Below are 18,769 nucleotides of genomic sequence, written 5' to 3'. Positions count from 1 at the left end.
CAAACAAACCTTAAAATATACTATATATTGTGTGTTTGTGTGCATATGTATAATTTAGATATTTGGGCATTAAATGAAAGATTTATGACATTAAAGAATTATAGTTTCAGGGCTGGAGAGATGGCTCAGTGGTACAAGCACTGGTGCTCTTCCAGAGGACCTGAGTTCAATTCCCAGTAACCACATGGTGGCTCACAACCATCTATAGTGGGATCTGATGCCCTCTTCTGGCATAAAGTTGCACATCCAGATAGAGCACTCATACATAAAAAGAAAGAATTATGGTTTCAAAAGTGATCATCATAGTATGTTTTTGACAAAGAAGGCCTTATATTTTAGTGGTAATACCGAAATATTTGTGAATGAAGCAATCTGATGTCTGAGATCTGTTTTGAGAATTGAGATAATACCTAACCATGGCTCAGTAAGTGCTTGGTGCTTCATTATAATATTTAATGAACAATAGACAAAGTTGAGAGAGAATGGCTGAACTGTGATTTCACCACGGGCTGCCCATCTTGTAGGCATACCTGAAGGACAGCTTTGGCCTGAGTTTATAAATAGCTTTGGGCTTCCTGAGTTCAGTGGTCAATTTAGGTAGTCAGTTTATACTGGATTAAGAGTCTGACATGGGGGCTGAGCTAATGGATTCTTTTGTGACAGGCAGGAGAGGAGAGCTGATTTACAGTGGTGTTTCTACAAGCTGCAATTTAAAAGGAAAAGAGAAACACAGGGGCTTTTATATTGCTATTTTTTTCCAGAAACGATTTACATTTTCATCTTATTCAGAGACAATTTACTCAATGTCAGTCAGCAGGCACAGCCACGCTGAGCATCACAGCATTATTTTTGCTTCAGGGAAAAGAGAGAGAGTAATGCCACTCAAATAAATTACCGCAGAAACTTATGAATGACAGGGCGCTCTGCTTCATTTCCAGATTTTAGACATCTAAATATGCCCTGAGGAAGTTAACATGGAAAACCAAAAATTTTGCCTACTCGAAATGTATTAATTTATTTTGACAGGTATAGACACTCCTAACCAAATTCTACAGGATATAGACACAGTCCTGAGTGGTTCCCTCTTATCAGCACAGTGACACAAAGCTGTGCTGTTCTCTGTCATGCAGTGGTGTTCAGGGTGCAGAACAAGGACACTGCCCCGTAGCATGGGCTGTGGTGCTTTCTGTCTCTGAGCTGTGGCAAGTCAACAGTCTCCATACAGAATTCTTAAGCTGGTGATTACACACACACACACACACACACACACACACACACACGTTTGTTGTGATGTCAATTTACGTGCATCTTTAAAAAGCAAAATTAAGAAAAAAAAAGACTGAACTTTAAAATAATAGTTTAGGTCTGCAGAGAGTTAAATGGGATGGAGAATGTTCTCATACAACCCCTTCCTTCCCTGCTACCTGAACACTCTCCCTCACTGTAGATGGCACATTTGTCCCAATTGATGAGCCTACAATGACACATTGCAGTCACCCAGAGTCCCTCCCATCCCTGCTAGGTACTTCATTTATATAGGAGAAAATGCAGGTGTGCATTTCTCTGTCATTTTCCTTGTAAGGCAAGGTCAACTGGCAAAATGTCCTTCAATTTTTATCTTATAAAAATAATCCTCCTTCAATTTTAAAGGATAATTTCACAGAGGCCAGAGCTCTTAGTGGTCTCCTTCCCACCTTTATCACCAGATTTTTCACAGACTTTCTTCTTGCCTGCATGGTTCCTGAGAAGTCAGAAGTATTCTTATCTTTGCTGCAGTGCACGGAAGGTCCTTTCTTACTCTGGTTCCTTTGTCTTTTATTTACCTGGAGTCTGAAAATGATATGTGTAGATCCTTAGTCATCTGGGAAATGAAATCAAAACTACTTTGAGATTTCATCTTATACCTGCCAGAATGGCTAAGATCAACGAAACAAATGACAGCTTGTGCTGGCAAGGATGTGGGGTAAGGGGAACACTCCTCCATTGCTGGTGGGAGTGCAAACTTGTACAACTATTATGGAAATCAGTGTAGCCATTCCTCAGGAAGATGGGAATCGATCTACCTCAAGATCCACCTATACCACTCTGGGACATATTACCAAAAGGACACTTCATTCTATCACAGATATACTTGCTCAACCATGTTCACTGCTGCTCTCTTCATAACAGCCAGAAACTGGAAACAACCTAGATGTCCCTCAACAGAAGAATAGTTAAAGAAAATGTGATACATTTATGCAATGGTGTATTACTTGGTTTTTTAAAAATGATATCATGAAATTTGTAGGCAAATGGATGGAACTATAAACAATCATCCTGAGTGAGGTAACCCAGATCCAGAAAGACAAATACAGTATGCATTTGCTTATATGTGGATATTAGCTGTTAAGTCAATTAAATCAATGATAACCAAGCTACAGTCCATAGAACTACAGGGGTTAGGTATAGAGCAAGAGGTCAGGAAACAGATAGATTTCCCTAGAAAAGTGAAATAGAATAGATAGCTATGAATAGAAGCCAGGAGGGGTGAGGGGTGGGGCTGGAATGGACTGATCAAGCAGGGAGGGGGAGGGAGAGAACACAGGGAAAGACAGCTAAAATTAAGGGCCAATTTGAGGAGTTGTATGAAAACCAATATACAGTAGAAGATTTGTAAAATATATACATATATGAAGGCAATCTAAATGAAATCTCCAAATAATTGGAGAGAAAGAACTCCCCTTGAACATTCTTGTCACCAAATAAATCTTCCAGTCCTGGGAATGGGTTATATCTAATTGAGTTGTTGACCAAAGGGCTCCCATGGATTCCCCGAACAACCCATGTTGTTGCCAAGGCTGTATGTTTCTCTCCACTAGCTGACAGCAAGGTTCTATTGCTGAAGACAACACCTACACAACTCATTGAACATGGAGAAGTTGAGCCGGTGCCTACATAGAACCTTCACCACTGCCAGTTAGTGTTGTTGGTACTGGAAGGTACTCTGTACTCTACCAAAAGAGAAGGATAAATACTAACCCATCTACAAACTCTTTGAAACTCAGCAGTGTCCTGCCTGCAAGATATGTTAGTGTAATGGTGGTATAACGCATGTGGGAGGAACCAACCGGTATCTGATTTACCTGCAGGCTCACTCAACGAGATAGAACCCATACCCAACACTGTGACCAAGAAACTGAGACTAGAGAGCCCAGGGACCTATAGTAAAGCCAAATACTACTGTTCTACTAAAGGAATGTAACAATAAAATGACTTCTATGCTACACTCCTAGATCAGTGCTTTGTTCAGCTATCAACAGAGAAGCTTCCGCCTACAGCAGATAGGAACAAATACAGAGACCCACAACCAGACAATATGCAGAGTGACAGACCTCGGAACACTTAGTCCTACATGGGATGCCTTTATCAAATTTCTCCCCCTAGGGTTCAGGGACCCCACAGAAAAGGAGGCAGAAAGAGTGTGAGAGCCAGAGGTGATGGAGGACACCAAGGAAGCGAGGCCTCATGAACACAATAGGCCCGATGCACATATGAACTCACCGAGACCGAGGCAGCATGCACAGGGTGCATGGGTCTGCACTAGATGGGGTCCTAGAGCTGGAAGAAGAAGTGGCCACATGACCTCATCCCTAACCCAGAAGCTATCTCCAACTGACAACCACTTGCAAATGAAAATTTAGTTTTCTTCAAGGAAGTCTTGCTGGGGAAACAAACTACTCTTAAGGGTAGACTGCATGCCCAGCAGTAGTTGGGAATTAGAAAATGAAGTCAATGGCATCTTTGGAGGTTCCTTGTCCCATAATGTCATGTTGGCATGTTGGGCTTTTTGTCTTCTTTTTAAAAATTATTTTTATGCTGGGTGTTGATGGTGCACGTCTTTAATCTCAGCACTCGGGAGGCAGAGGCTGGCGGATCTCAGTGAGTTTGAGGCCAGCCTGATCTACAAAGCAAGTCCTAGGACAGCCAGGACTGTTACACAGAGAAATCCTGTTAAAAAAAAAGTTATTTTTATTTTTGTTTCTCTTTTATTTCCCCTACAGGTCCTTTATGTACCTATATGGCTACTGGTTTTATGCTTTTATGGGATTCCTGAGTGTGAGAATGTGGGTCCTCTGGATCTGTATGTATTTCTTGCACCTTTTCTTGGGCTCTTTTCCTTCTGTTTGTATTTTCCTATTCTGATGCACTTGTTTTTGTCTCATCTTGTTTTATTTTATTATTATCCCTTGGATGCCTGTGTGTTTTCCAATGAAAGACAGAAAGGGGGATGTATCTGAATGGGAGGGGATGTGGGGAGAAACCAGAAGGAGTAGAGGGAGGAGAGCCACAATGTTGACATATTGTATGGAAAAGAAATCTAATTCCCAATAAAACAAACAAAAAGCAAATGGTATGTGTAGTTGTAGCTTTTCAGTGGGAGGGCATTTGTCTTGCTTGGTATTCTCTTTTGACTTTTTCCTCAGAATGCCCATCTCCCTGCTTTCCATTAAAGCCTCTATGCTATTAATTATAATTTCAAGGTTGCTGGATAATTCCAACCTTCCTGTCATATAACTGGTTCTGATGCTGGTTCAGTTTCTTCAGTCAGCACATTTTGCCTTTAAGCCCATTGACAGTATTCCCCCCCCCTTTTTTTTCCCCGTGACAGGGTTTCTCTGTGTAGCTTTGTAGACCAGGCTGGCCTTGAACTCACAGAGATCCACCTGCCTCTGCCTCCTGAGTGCTGGAATTAAAGGCATATGCCTCCACAGCTGCCCGGAGACAGTATTTCTGCTGCAGCTAGATGTGATATACTTGGTAAAAGTATACCACTTTTAAAAACTAGGGGAACATTGTGAGGTCAGTTGTCATGGAGGAGTGTGTAGGATAAAAGGGCCAGCCAAAAAAACCCACTTTGGTCCTGACCCTAGAGCCAACTCTGAACCCAGAGCCTGTGAAAGAAACACTTTAACTATGAACCCAAAGAAAAACACCATGACTCTGAAACCAGTGCCAAAGAAACACACTTTGTCCCCAGAATCAGAGCCAGTGAAAGAAATATACCTTGGCACTAAAATTAGAGCCAAAAGACTAAAAAGGACCAGTGAAAGAAACACTGAAACCAGAGCCATCTCTACCCCTGACCAACTAAACTAACCAATTCATGATCAGGAAAACTAACCAATCCCTGAGTAGAAAAACTTCTCCCTGGGAAAACTCCACCCCTAAGAAGCCCTATATAAGCCCCTTTGCCTGTTCAGTTGGGGGCTGTCCTTTCCCACCCTGGCAAAGGCAGCCACTCTCCTGGACTCCTCCTTCTCAAATAAATCTCTTTCTCAGAAGAGTCCTGGTTAAAGATCTTCATTTGCTGGTGCAGAATAGAAGGGACCATGAGGAGGGTCTATAGGAAAAGACATAAGGAAGGCAAAACTTCCTGATAAGTAAGGCAAGTGTGGTCTCCAGCAATAGTTGCATCCCTTAAAAAAAAATCACATGATAAATATGAAATTTAAAATGGCCACCCTATGTCACCCCATGTAGACCTGTTGTGATTACTTTAGATACAGGAGGCATTAAGAAAATGTTAAGGGAGGATTGAAGGAAGTGACCAAAGAATAGAGAGAGTTTGAGGTCAAGGAAACAGATTTGAAGGGGTGAGGGAGAGGTGGGGTGAGCTGGTGTTGCAGGGGAGTACTCACTGGGTTGATGTGTGTTCCAGTGTGTGTACCGCACCGGCTCAGCCCTCTGCCCCACAGTCTTCCAAGTGTACTCCCCTGTATTATTTTGGTCCTGAAGAGCTATCCAAAAATAAGTGTCTTTCATTTTTGCCACACTACTGATGAAACTGGTTATAAAAGCCTGTTCAAACCTTGAAAAGAGAAAGAAAGAAAAGAAAATTCTTATACTAAGTTTCTGGATGATAAATACATCATTAAAATGTAATGGAATGTGCAGAATGGAACCAGAGTAGGCACTTCTTGTTAATTCTCTGGAACGTAGAACAAATACACCAAGACTCTAGTGTTGCTAGTATATGGCAAATGTCAGCCCAACTTCAGAAATACATGACTACTAAAGACTTCATTCTTGTAATTGTCCAAAGGCCAAATACCAGAGATATCTGGATCTGCAGTGGAGTGGCAGCCTCCACACACCCAGCCATGTGTCTCTTGGAGAAATACATCTGTTTTCTATTTAGGCTACACACCATGCCCTGTACCATGATGAGCATTGGCTGGAGGAGGCAGGAGGAAGAGGGAAGGCATGCATTTTCTACTGTGGAGTACGCATGCGCCCTCTCCCCACCCTTGCTTAGTAAGAAAGGAAGTGCAGGAACAATTTTATGCCTCCCAAATCAGTCTGTTCACAGGCATAGGGAGTCTTTGGCTTATTCAAATGTGTTCAAACTGTGTGTATTTTCACTGAAGATAAATTTCAACAAATCCAAGACATACCACCCAGTATCATTTCCCCCAAGCAACTGAATGGATTTGTTCCCAACGATTGTTGGCAATGCTCCTTTTTAACTACAAATACACCCAAAGAATATGTAGACAACTTGTGCATAGCTGCTTACACACACACACACACACACACACACACACACACACACACACACGCATGCACGCCCCTATAACAAAGCACAAGCATCAAGCTCAACTAGCATTGAATCCAAAGCTTAGTTTGAAACTACATTTAAAGCACACAAAGTTCAAAGGACTTCCAAATAGTGGCAATGTCTGGCCATATCTGCTGAGTCAAAGGAAAACATAAAGCCTGGTAAAATTACCCAAGAAATCTCAGGAGAAAGTGCATTGGACTTTTAACATTCAATTTGAGATTATTTTTATTGCATGCATATTCACTTGCTATGGGGAACAGAAACAATGAGACTGTTTATAAAATCGAGGAGCCTCAAAGGAGATGGAGAGGGAATGACAGAAGAACAAAAGGTGGGACATTAAGTGCCTCAGGGCCACCCCAGTGACTCCAGGGAAGGACCTGAGGGAGGTGCTCACTGTGGTCAAGCATGTGGCTTTCATCAGACTTTAGTAATATTTTCTGCAAATGCTCTATAAACAACCTAAATAATACACCTCTGCAATCAGAAAAGCTACTTTTAGCCATACCTCAGAGGCAGAACTTTACATACCCGTATTTCGAGGAAGGTATGTAAAACTAAATATCATCTAGATGCTGTGGTAATTTTCCTTATTCTCTATTAGTTTGTGATGGCACAGTGGAAGATCTGCTTTACTGATCCCCTCTGCTACCAAGAATCGCTGCTCTGCAAGCTGGAGACTACTAGTTACTATGTTGTTGCTAAATCCAAGGCCATGGCTGGTTCTTCCATTACTTTATCAAATAATAGCAGGAAATGACTTTGTTTGCAAACTTGGCCTTGGGCATCATTATCTATGACAACAGTGCTTTTGTAACCTGTTGGTTACAGATTTATTTAGTCCACTCTGGTTTGCTATTTTGTCTCCATCATTGTTTGGGGTAATAGAAACTTTTTGATTTGTCAAGTCTATTTTTACAGAGCGCTTATAATATTCAAACATTAACATCTTCAAATCAAAAATCAACATTCAGGTTTCTTTCATCTAATTTACAAGATGGTGCCATTAGTAAAATGATTTAGCAAATGTGTCTTTATTCTAAACCAAATATGTCCTTCTAACACTGGATAACAGTGCAAGCTCTTGAGTATCTGCTTCCAGTTGGCAATAAAGCAATTTTATTTGTTTGTTTGTTTTGTTTCCTTGAGACAGGGTTTCTCTGTGTAACAGCCCTCACTGTCTGTCCTAGAATTAGCTCTGTAGACTAGGCTGGTCACAGAGATCTTCCTGCCTCTGCCTCTTGAATGCTGGGATTAAAGGCACACAGTGCCACTGCCCAGCAAGAACCAATTTTATGTTTGTTACCACTTTTTGTTTGTTTTCAAACCCTAAGTGAAAAGCTCTGATTACCGTAATATAGATGGTATCTATGAAAAGACAACATGAAGACGGCATCTTAGAAAAACAAAGCTTTTAATTTGGGCTCATGGTGTAGAGGGTTAGAGTGCATGACCATCATGGAGGGGGGCATGGTGGAGGGGAGCATGGTGGCAGGCAGGCATGGTGCTAGAACAGTAGCTGAGAGCTTACATCTGATTCTTGAGAGAGAGAGATAGACAGAGAAAGAGAGACATACACACACACACACACACACACACACACACACACACACACACACAGAGGGCTAACAGGGAAATGAAGTGGGCTTTTGAAACCTCTAAGCCCACTTTCAGTGACACACCTCCTCCAACAAGGTCATACCTCCTCATCCTTTCCAAATAGCTCTACCAACTGCAAACCAAACATTTAAATATATTGGCCTATACGGACCATTCTCATTCAAACAGCCACAGACAGTAACATTTCAAACTACTCTGTGTTTTAGAATTATTTACAGAAGAACAGTTCAGAGTTGTGTGTCACCTGGCCATTTTGTTTGAATTTACTGGTGTTAAATCAAATGTCGCCAAGGTTTAAGAAATGAAGATCATTGTATGTACATAGTTTTATGTTATCCCTCGTACCAAGACAGCAGAATAGTATGTTACACGGAGAGAATTAAGTGAAGAAGAAATTCTATGATTTTTCAAAAGCATTCAGCAAAGTTGCAGGATAGAAATATAACATTAAAAAAATAAGTTGTCTTTCCATCTTTAACAACCCCTAATTGAAGCTAAGGAAAGAATTACATTTACCATAACAGCAAAAAGAATGAGATACTTCGGAATAAAGCAATGTTCATAAAACTTGAAGGCAGTGTGCTAAGGGAAAGGAGCCATGTGCAGCAACGCAGACAGAAGATGGTCCTAGTTACATCTAGTACCTTGAATAGTCCAACTTCTAGAGAACAAAAACAGAAAGCTGTTTATCAGGAACTGGGCGTGGGTGGAGAATGGGAAGTATTTCTGAATAAGCTTGGAGTTTTCCGTGTGGGAAGAAGAACCATGTCCCAGAGATAGACGGTGCTGGCCAATGCATAGCACCGTGAATGCATTTAAGACCATTGATGTTCACTTAAAGTGGAGACATTCTTTATTTCATGAATATTTTACCATGTCAATTGAAATTGTGATTAGGAGCAAATGGCTTTCAAAACAGGAGACTGAGTGATATGGCATTATATCTCTTTTTGGGCAAATTTACAAAATCAAGTATCACTTGCATTATTTTGCACAAAACTTTTCATGCTGATTGATTCATGGTTCATCAACTTAATTATTGAACATATAGACAGTAATCTGTGGTATCATTGTAATTCAGATTTTGAATCCTGCTGTCTGGAAGCCAAATAGCCAGACTGGAAGAGGTTTATTGTTTGTTTGTTTGTTTGTTTTACAATCATCCAGCACATCAAAATCTGTTTCTCAGAAAGGAGGGTCTTTTTTTCTTCTCCTTTGTATTCCACAATGCTTGAAGAAGTCCTAAATCAGAAGCAGTAGCCCCATAACTAAAGAAATGAGTAATTTGCTGCAGGTGGTTTTAATTGCACCCATCAAACCTGTCACTCCTTTGTGCAGACAGTGGAAAATCGGTTAACAACTGACTACAGGTCTAGGTGCTCAGAGTGATGGAGGGTCTGTAACTCAAACAGGAAATGGGTAATGGAAGCAGATGATTCCGAAGCCTCCTAGAGGGTCTCCTGGGTTTGAGAAGACCTCCCTTATAGTGACCAGTTTTCTCAGACAAGTACTTCCATAAAACATTCCAGCATGGATCACCACTTAGTTTCTTCCCTGATGAGGTCTGAACAAAATGGGAGCCTCTTTCCTCAACCTGAGAGTCTAGTGGTAGAGCCACTGCTCTGGATGTGTCCTTGTTTGTGGAGGCAAGTCTTTGTGCTAACTGACTGAGTGGGAGAGATGTCACATCATTGCTCTCATTGTCTTACAGGCTCTGGTGGCATGCTAGCACAAGGTAACCTGGATGGGCCTAATGGCTTGAGCTGGCTGGTTTTGTGTCAAGTTGACATAAGTTAGAGTCATCTGAGATGAGAGAACCTCAACTGAGAAAATGCCTCCAGAAGATTGGCTGTAAGCAAGGAAGTCTGTAGGACATTTTCTTAACTAGTGATCAATGTGGGCTAGTGGTCTTGGGTACTATTAGAAAGCAGACTGGAGTGCTGCCCTGGCCTCGCAGGGTGGGGCGGGTGGTGGACACTGCTACAAAAAACAAATACATGATGGAGAGGTGGGAAAGACAGAAAAATAAAGCAGTGTGTGCCCTAGGGAGAGGTGGACGTGGAGACATAATGACCATCATAGGTGAGAGAGAGGGCTGAGATCAACTTGCTGCCATTGCCCAATAGGGTAGGTGAGATAGTGTATAACAGCCTGGAATTTACACAGATGCAGACTCAACCCCCAAACCTGCTGCCTTACTGTGGGGTCCCCCTGGCTCTGGGCAACGATGGAGGCCCAAGATGAGAAAAGTTTCACTTTCTGGATTGAATCTCCTCAAAGAACCACTATGTCCTGTGATGCCACTGGAGGACATATTGGTATCTGTGGTCCAGGCTGCTGCACCAGAGCCAATAAAGCCTTAGATCCATGTGGATTTATGTGGTCTGTGATACGGCCTGAGGCTTTGGTGATGTCCTTGGGCTTTACTACCTCGGGTGCTACACTGATGTGAATGACATGTATAACCACCTGAAGCCGTGTCGAGGCTCATGGCCTGTGCAGCCACTGAGGGCCATGAGTGAGTCAGTGGTCCTAATACAGCCAAGTTCTGTGTTGGTGTCTATAGTCCATGTTACCAGTGAAGCCCAGACAGATGCGTGTGGTCCAGGCTGCCTCCTGAAGTCATGTTAAAGTCCATGTGCAAAAGAGAGCTGGCTCTGCCCTCACTGGCCCACAGTGCAGTGCAAGGCTCTCATTAGTTGATGGCTTCTGGTATGGATGCAGGCAGAGAAACACTCATCGTCTCTTAGGAATTTGACCATGCTCCAGTGACTACATGAATAACACAAAATGAACTTTCATGGGGAGATCATGATGGTGTGGGGGCAGACATGGGAAAACTTGGAGGTGAACATGATCAGGGCGCATGATGTGAAAGTCCCAAATAATAAAAAAAAGAGACAGAAAGAACGGGTGAGTAACCTGCCTACCAGTGGAAATGCACCCCTCCGTGGATTCTCTCTCTTGTAACCCTTCCCCAAGCCAACACTATCCCAGCTCCCCTGGCCCTGCTGCTGCTGGGCCCTGCCCCCAACCCTAGTGGACTTCTGCCTCTGAGGTACATACCATACCAGTGACAACTGCCCCCAGCTGTCAACAAGTGGCCCTTCCCCCAGAACTCCAGCAGACTCCACAGGCCCAGATAGAGTCCACACCAGTTGGAAGAACAGATGCCATAAGCCCACATACAGTTCATACCAATAGGAAGAACAGCCCCAGCATCTCTACTGGAGGCCAGGCTGGTCCTAGGTACCCCAGAAGAAGACTCAGGCCTTATTGGAGGCCAGGCCAGATCTAGAGACCCAAGAAGACTTTGGTTTTACTGGGGACCAGACAGGATCAAAGGACCCAAGGACCCCCAAAATCCCAGTGGAGACACCCTACTGGACCTGAAGACTCACCAGAACCCTTGGCCACCTAGGCCAGAAGACCAGAGACGAAGCAGAAACTAAGGAACAAAATACCCATCCAACAAAGACAAACAGGAATCAACACCTAGACCTATAATCATCCCAAATCTAGAAACCTAAATGCCAGCATAAGAACACATTCAATAATAGAAAGGGCAATATGTCACCAACAGAATCCAGTTATCCAATAACAGCACAATCTGAATATTCCAACACAGCTGAAGCACACACAAGAGAACAACCTTAAAAATAACGTTATGAAGATGATAAAGGTCCTTAAAGAGGAAATGGTAAAACCTCTTAAATAAATGGAGGAATAGGAAACTAAAAAATTGGAGGAAATCAATAAATCTCTTAAAGAATGTCAAGAAAACTAACTAACCAACCATCCAACAGTTGATGGAAACAAATTAAACTGTTCAGGACCTGGAAATGGAAACAGAAGCAATAAAGAAAACACAAGTTGAGGGAATTCTGGAAATGGAAAATCCAGGTAAGCTAAAAGGAAATACAGATGCAAGCATCACCAACAGAATACAAGAGATGGAAGGGAGGATTTCAGACCCAGAAGACACGATAGAGGAAACAGATTTATTAGTCAAAGAAAATGTTAAAACTAAAAAATTCCTAATACAAAACATCCAGGAAATCTGGGACACTATAAAAAGACCAAACCTAAGAATAATAAAAATAGAAGGAAAAGAATACCTGTTCAAAGGCCCAGAAAGTATATTCAACAAAAATCATAGAAGAAAACTTTCCCAACCTAAAGAAGGACATGCCTATGAAGATACAAGAGGTTTACAGAATACCAAATAGACTGGAGCAGAAAAAAAGTCCTCTCACCACATAATAATCAAGACACTAAACACACAGAAAAAAAAAGTCAAATTTGATCAATATCTATTCACAAATCCAGTGCTATAGGGGGTTCTAGAAGGAAAACTCCAACCTAAGGAAGTTAGCTGCCATGAAAACACAGGCAATAAATAATCTCACATCAGCAAAACCCAAGGAAGGGAAACACACACACACACACACACACACACACACACACACACACACACACACACCCCACTACCACCACCACCCACCACCACCACCACCACCACCACCACCACCACCACCGCTACCAGCAGCAACAACAAATAACAGGAATTAATAATCACTGGTCATTAATATCTTTCAATATCAATGAACTCAATTCACCAATAAAAAGACACAGGCTGACAGAGTGGATATGAAAATGAGATTTATCTCTTTGCTGCATATAAGAAACACATATCAACATCAAAGACAGACATTGCCTCAGAATACAGGGTTGGAAAAAGATTTTCCAATCAGACCAAAGAAGCAAGCTGGTATAGCCATCCTAATATCTAACAAAATAGACTTCAAGCCAAAATTAATCAAAAGAGACAGATAAGGACATTTCATATTCACCAAAGGACAAATCCACCAAGATGGTATCTCAATTCTGAATGTCTATGTCCCAAATACAAGGGCACCCACATTTGTAAGAGAAAAATTACTAAAGTTTAAATCACACATTGAACCTCACACATTAATAGCGGAAGACTTCAACACCTCACTTTCACCAATGGACAGGTTGTCCAGATAGAAACTAAACAGAAATAATGGGACTAACAGATATTATGACCCAAATGGACCTAACAAATATATACAGATTTCACCCAAACACCAAAGAATATGCCTTTTTCTCAGCTCTTCTTGGAACCTTCTCAAAAATTGACCACATACTTGGTCACAAAGCAAGTCTTTTTTTTTCTCTCTCTCTTTTTATTATTATTAATTCAAGTTAGGGAACAGGCTTGTTTCACATGTAATTCCCCTCTCCCTCTCCCTCTCCCTCCCCTTACCCCCATTCCTTCTCCCCCACCTCCAACCTACCCCCCACCCCATCCACCCACCACTCCCCAGGCAGGGTAGGGCCCCCAACCGGGGCTCCACCAAGTCCACCAAATCTTCCTGTGCTGGGCCTGGGTCCCTCCCCATGTGTTCAGAGACAGAATGCATCCCTTCAAGTGGGATGGGCTCTCGAAGTCCCCCACATACACCAGGGCAAAAAGCCAGTCCACCTCCGGAGGCTCCCCGATGGCATCCATGATCAGGGGGCTGGATTAGTCCCGTACTGGCCTCCCAAAGAGCGTCTGGGGTCGATATGACAAAGCAAGTCTTAACGGATACAAAAAAAAAAAAAAAAATTGGGATAACCCCTTGTATCTTATCAGAATACCATGGGTTAAAGTTGGAATTCAACAACACAAGCTACAGAAAGCCTACAAACTCACAGAAACTAAAAAACTCTCAACTGAATTACCACTGGGTCAAGAAAGAAATTAAAGACTTCCTAGAATTCAATGAAAATGAACACAAACTTATGAGACAAAATGAAAGCAGTGGTAAGAGGAAAGTTCATAACCAAAAAAAAAAAAGCAAACATACTCAAGAGGAGTAGATAGCAAGAGATAATTAAACTAAGGCTGAAACCAATAAAATGGAAACAAAGAAAACAATACAAAAGAACAATAAAACAAAGAGATGGTTCTTTAAGAAAATTAACAAGATAGACAAACCCTTATCTAAACTAACTAAAAGGCAGAGATAGAATATCCAAAACAACAAAATCAGAAATGAAAGGGGGGGATATAACAATAGACACTATGGACAACAAAATCAGAAATGAAAAGGGGGGATATAACAATAGACACTGTGGAAATCTAGGGAATCATTAGGTCATACTTCAAAAACCTGTACTCCACACTTAGAAAATCTAAAAGAAATGGACAAATCTCTTGATAGATAAATCACATACCAAAGTTAAACCAAAATCAGATAAACAATTTGAACAGACCTATAACCTCTAAGGAAATAGAAGCAGTGATCAAAACTCTCCCAACTAAGAAAAGCCCAGGACCAGATGGTTTCAGGGCAAAATTCTACCAGACTTTCAAAGAAGAGCTAATACCAGTACAGCTCAAAGTATTTCACAAAATAGAAACAGAAGGAATATTGCCAAATTCTTATTATAAGACCACAGTTATCCTGATATCCAAACCACACAAGGACTCAACAAAGAAAGTGAATTACAGACCAATTTTCCTCAAGAACATTGATATAAAAATAAAACACTAGTGAATTGGATCCATGAGCACATCAAAAAAAGATCATCCACCATGACCAGGTGGGCTTCATTCAAAAGATGCAGGGAGGGTTCAGTATATGAATATCCATCAATGTAATCACCCATAGAAACAAAGTGTAAAAAAAAAAAAACCCACATGATCATCTCATTGGATGCTGAAAAAGCCTTTGTAAAAATCCAACATCCTTTCATGATAAAAGTCTTGGAGAGATCAGGGATACAAGAAACATACCTACACATAATAAAAGCAATATTCAGCAAGTCAATATCAACATCAAATTAAAAAGAAAGAAACTCAAAGCAATTCCACTAAAATCTGGAACAAGACAAGGCTGTCCACTTTCTCCCTATCTATTCAAAATAGTACTTGAAGTCCTAGCTAGAGCAGTAAGACAACAAAAGGAGATGAAGGGGGTATAAATTGGAAAGGAAGAAGTCAAATTTTTGCTATTTGTAGATGATATGACAGTATATGTAAGTGACCCTAAAAATTCTACAAGAAAACACCTTCATCAATGTGGTGGGAAACAGGATTAACTAAAAAAAAATTGGTAGCCTTCCTATATATGAATGATAAACTGACTGAGAAAGAAATCAGAGAACTATCACCCTTTACAATAGCCACAAATAATATAAAATATCTTGGGACAACTCTAACCAAACAAATGAAAGACCTGCATGATAAGAACTTTAAGTTTTTGAAGAAAGAAATTAAAGAAGATATCAGAAAATGGAAAGCTCTCCCATTCTCTTGGATAGCTAGGATCAACATAGTAAAAATGGTAATCCTACCAAAAGTAATCTACAGATTCAATGCAATCAATACCCATCAAAATCCCAGCACAATTCTTCACAGACCTTAAAAGAACAATACTCAACTTCATATGGAAAAAACAACAACAACAACAACAACAACAACAAAAACCCAGGATAGCCAAAACAATCCTGTACAATAAAGGATCATCTGGAGGCATCACTATCCCTGACTTCAAGCTCTACTATAGAGTAATGAAAACAGCTTAGTATTGGCATAAAAACAGATAGGTGGACCAATGGAATCGAATTGAAGATGAATACCTAATTTTTGACAAAGAAGCCAAAAATATAAAATGGAAAAAAGAAAACATATTCAACAAATGGTGCTGGTATGACTGGCTGTCAACATGTAGAAGAATGTAAATAGATCCATATCTATTGCCATGCACAAAACTCAAGTCAAAGTGGACTTTGACTTGAGCCACAGTGAACCTCAAAGAAAAAAAAGTGGGAAATACACTTGAACGAACAGGAGACCATTTCCTAAATAAAATACCAGTAGCACAGACACTGAGAGCAACATTTAATAAATGGGACCTCCTGAAACTGAGACCCTTCTGAAAAGCAAAGAGCACAATCAACAAGACAAAATGGCTCTCTACAGAATGGGAAAAGATAGCTGATCTGAGCTAGTGATAGATCGCCGACTCTGGTCTGACAAATGGGAACCTGCATAAGACTAAACTAGACTCCCTTAATATAGGTGACAATGGTGCAGCTGGGACAATATATGAGGCCACTGGCAGTGGGTTCGGGATCTAACTCTAATGCACAAACTGACTTAGTAGGTGGAGCCCATTCTATATGGAGAGATGCTTTGCCCAGCCTAGACACATGAGTGTGGGGGGTGGAGAGATGCCTTGGTTCTGCCTCAATGAGATGGTGGGACAGACTTAGTAGGCTTCCTAGAGGAGGCCTTAACCTTTCAGAGGAGCAGATAGGAGGTGGGGTGGGGTGGTAGTGGGGGGAGTGGGAGGAGATGAGGGAGGGGGAACTGGGATTGGAATGTAAAAAATAAATTAATAAAAAAGGCAAAAATAAATGACAACAGGAAATTGAAGGCAAATAGATGGAACTAGAAAAAATCATCCTGAGTGAGGTAACCCAGACCCAGACAGACAAACATGGTATTTACTCACTCATAATAAGATATTAACTGTAAGGTAATAACCATGCTACAATCCACAGATTTGGAAAGGCCACGTAACAAGGAGGGCCCAAAGGTGGGTGGGGGGGCATGGATCTCCCTGGGAAGGAGAAATTGAAGAGATCTCGTGGGTGGGGATGGGAATGGGAACTTAAGGGATCAGGTTGGAGGCTGGGTAGAGGGGGCGAGTACTGAAAGAGATGACTAGAAAGGGCAGTCTCTCCAGGACAGGCAGAATCTACAAGTTTTCCCTGATGCAAGGGAAAACTCTCACAAATCTACAAGGGTGACCCCAGCTAAGACTCCTAGTAATAGTGGATGCATAGCCTGTGATCAGATTGGTGACTATCCCAGGTGTCATCAGAAAATCTTCATCCAGTAACTGATGGAAACAGATGCAGAGATCCACAGTCAAACATTAGGTTAAGTTTGGGAAATCCCACTAAAGAGAGGGAGGAAGGATTGTAGGAGACAGAGGGGTCAAGGATATCACAAGAAAACCCACAGAAACAACTAACCTGGGCTCATAGGAACACACAGTCTGAACCAACAAGTAGGGAGCCTGCATGGGACGGACATAAGTCCTCTACATATATGTGACAGTTGTGTAGCTTGGTCTATTTGTGGAACTCCTAACAATGGGAGCAGGGGCTGTCCCTAATGATTTAACTGGCTCTTGGAAACCTATTCCTCATATTGGATTGCCTTGCCCAGCCTAAATACAAAGCGAGGTGTTTAGTCTTACCACAACTTGATATACTATGCTTTGTTGATACCCATGGGAGGTCCGCCTCTTTCTGAAAAAGAGGAGGAGTGGAGGGGGGACATGGAGGGGCCTTGGGGGAGGAGATGGCAGGGGAGGAGGGGAAACTGGTGTGTAAAATAAATAAATTTAAAAAAAAAGAAAACAGACTGAACAAGTTAGGAGGAGCAAGTCAGCAAGCAGTTCTCCATGGCCTCTGCATCTGCTCTTGCATTCCCTTCAGTTTGAGTTCCTGTCCTGACTTCCCTCAGTGATGAACAGTGAAATGTAAGCCAAATAACCCCTTTCCTCCCCAAGTTGCTTTTGGTACTGGTGTTTCATCACAGCAATATTAATCCTAAGACATGGCTGAAATAAAAAAAAAATTATCTGTGTGATGCTTCTACTTTAGAGTCAGACTCCATTTAAGTGTTGGCTGCTAAATATAGTTTGTCAAAGCAACAAACAAACAAACAAAAACCTCACAGACATTTGTAGTATCCTCTTGCATCAGTCTGAGGAAATGAAATGCTTTGTTCTCAGAGCTCTCTAACAGTTTTAGGAAATCCCAAAGGGATTTGTCCTTTAACAGAGTTCTGCCTTGTCATGGGTCCCACAGGCACTCTGAATAATCTGTGAGGCCACTGTGGCTTTACTCAAGTGTTCTTTACTCCTCCTTCACTTGTTTCATGTATGCAAAGTTCTCTCTCTTCAGCTCTGGGACGAAAAAGGGACAGTCACACCCACCTTCATTTCTTTAAAAAGCATGTCAGTGTTCCCAAATTGGTAGTCAATAAGTAATTTTCTAATAAAAAATTGACTTGACTATGATTTTTTTGGCATGGTCAGATAATGTGTGAAAAGTAATTAACACTGTGTGAGCATGTGGAAGCATGACTGTCCTACAAGCCAAGCCACTGCCAAGTTTGAGAATTCATCTGTGTCCTGTGTGTAAAGGGATTATCCTAGCTGGGCTTGTTGACTGTTTCCATCCACATGGAGGGCTGGGGAGGGTCACAAGACCCTCATCTGCTGCTACTTACTAAACTGCTCCACACTGCCTGATTGTACCACTGCACGTGGCCTTGGGAAGGGGCTAGAGTGTACAGGTCTGTGAAGACTGAGTGGGGAGGAGGCTCCAACAATGCAGCTACCTGGAAGCCCTCGTTCCTGCTGGGTAAAGGATTTCCAGGTGTGGCCTGTTGAGAAAGGAGCATTTCATGACCCTGCAAATCACTCCTCATCTATGCTTTTCAAGAAAGTCAAA

At 41.6% G+C, this 18,769-nt stretch overlaps 1 protein-coding gene across 1 annotated transcript in view; it reads right to left on the bottom strand.

Annotated features, from left to right (window-relative positions):
• The window catches only part of Pla2r1 (phospholipase A2 receptor 1), a 126,039-nt gene that overhangs the window by 51,913 nt on the left and 55,357 nt on the right, over nt 1-18,769 (bottom strand). The window contains exon 11 of the mRNA XM_027420345.2: nt 5,679-5,848. Coding sequence (XP_027276146.1) covers nt 5,679-5,848 — 170 coding nt within the window. The remainder of the gene's footprint in view (nt 1-5,678; nt 5,849-18,769) is intronic.

This window comes from Cricetulus griseus, chromosome 6 (assembly GCF_003668045.3).
Source record: "Cricetulus griseus strain 17A/GY chromosome 6, alternate assembly CriGri-PICRH-1.0, whole genome shotgun sequence".
Classification (NCBI taxonomy): domain Eukaryota; kingdom Metazoa; phylum Chordata; class Mammalia; order Rodentia; family Cricetidae; genus Cricetulus; species Cricetulus griseus.
This window is presented reverse-complemented; position numbering and strand designations above follow the sequence as displayed.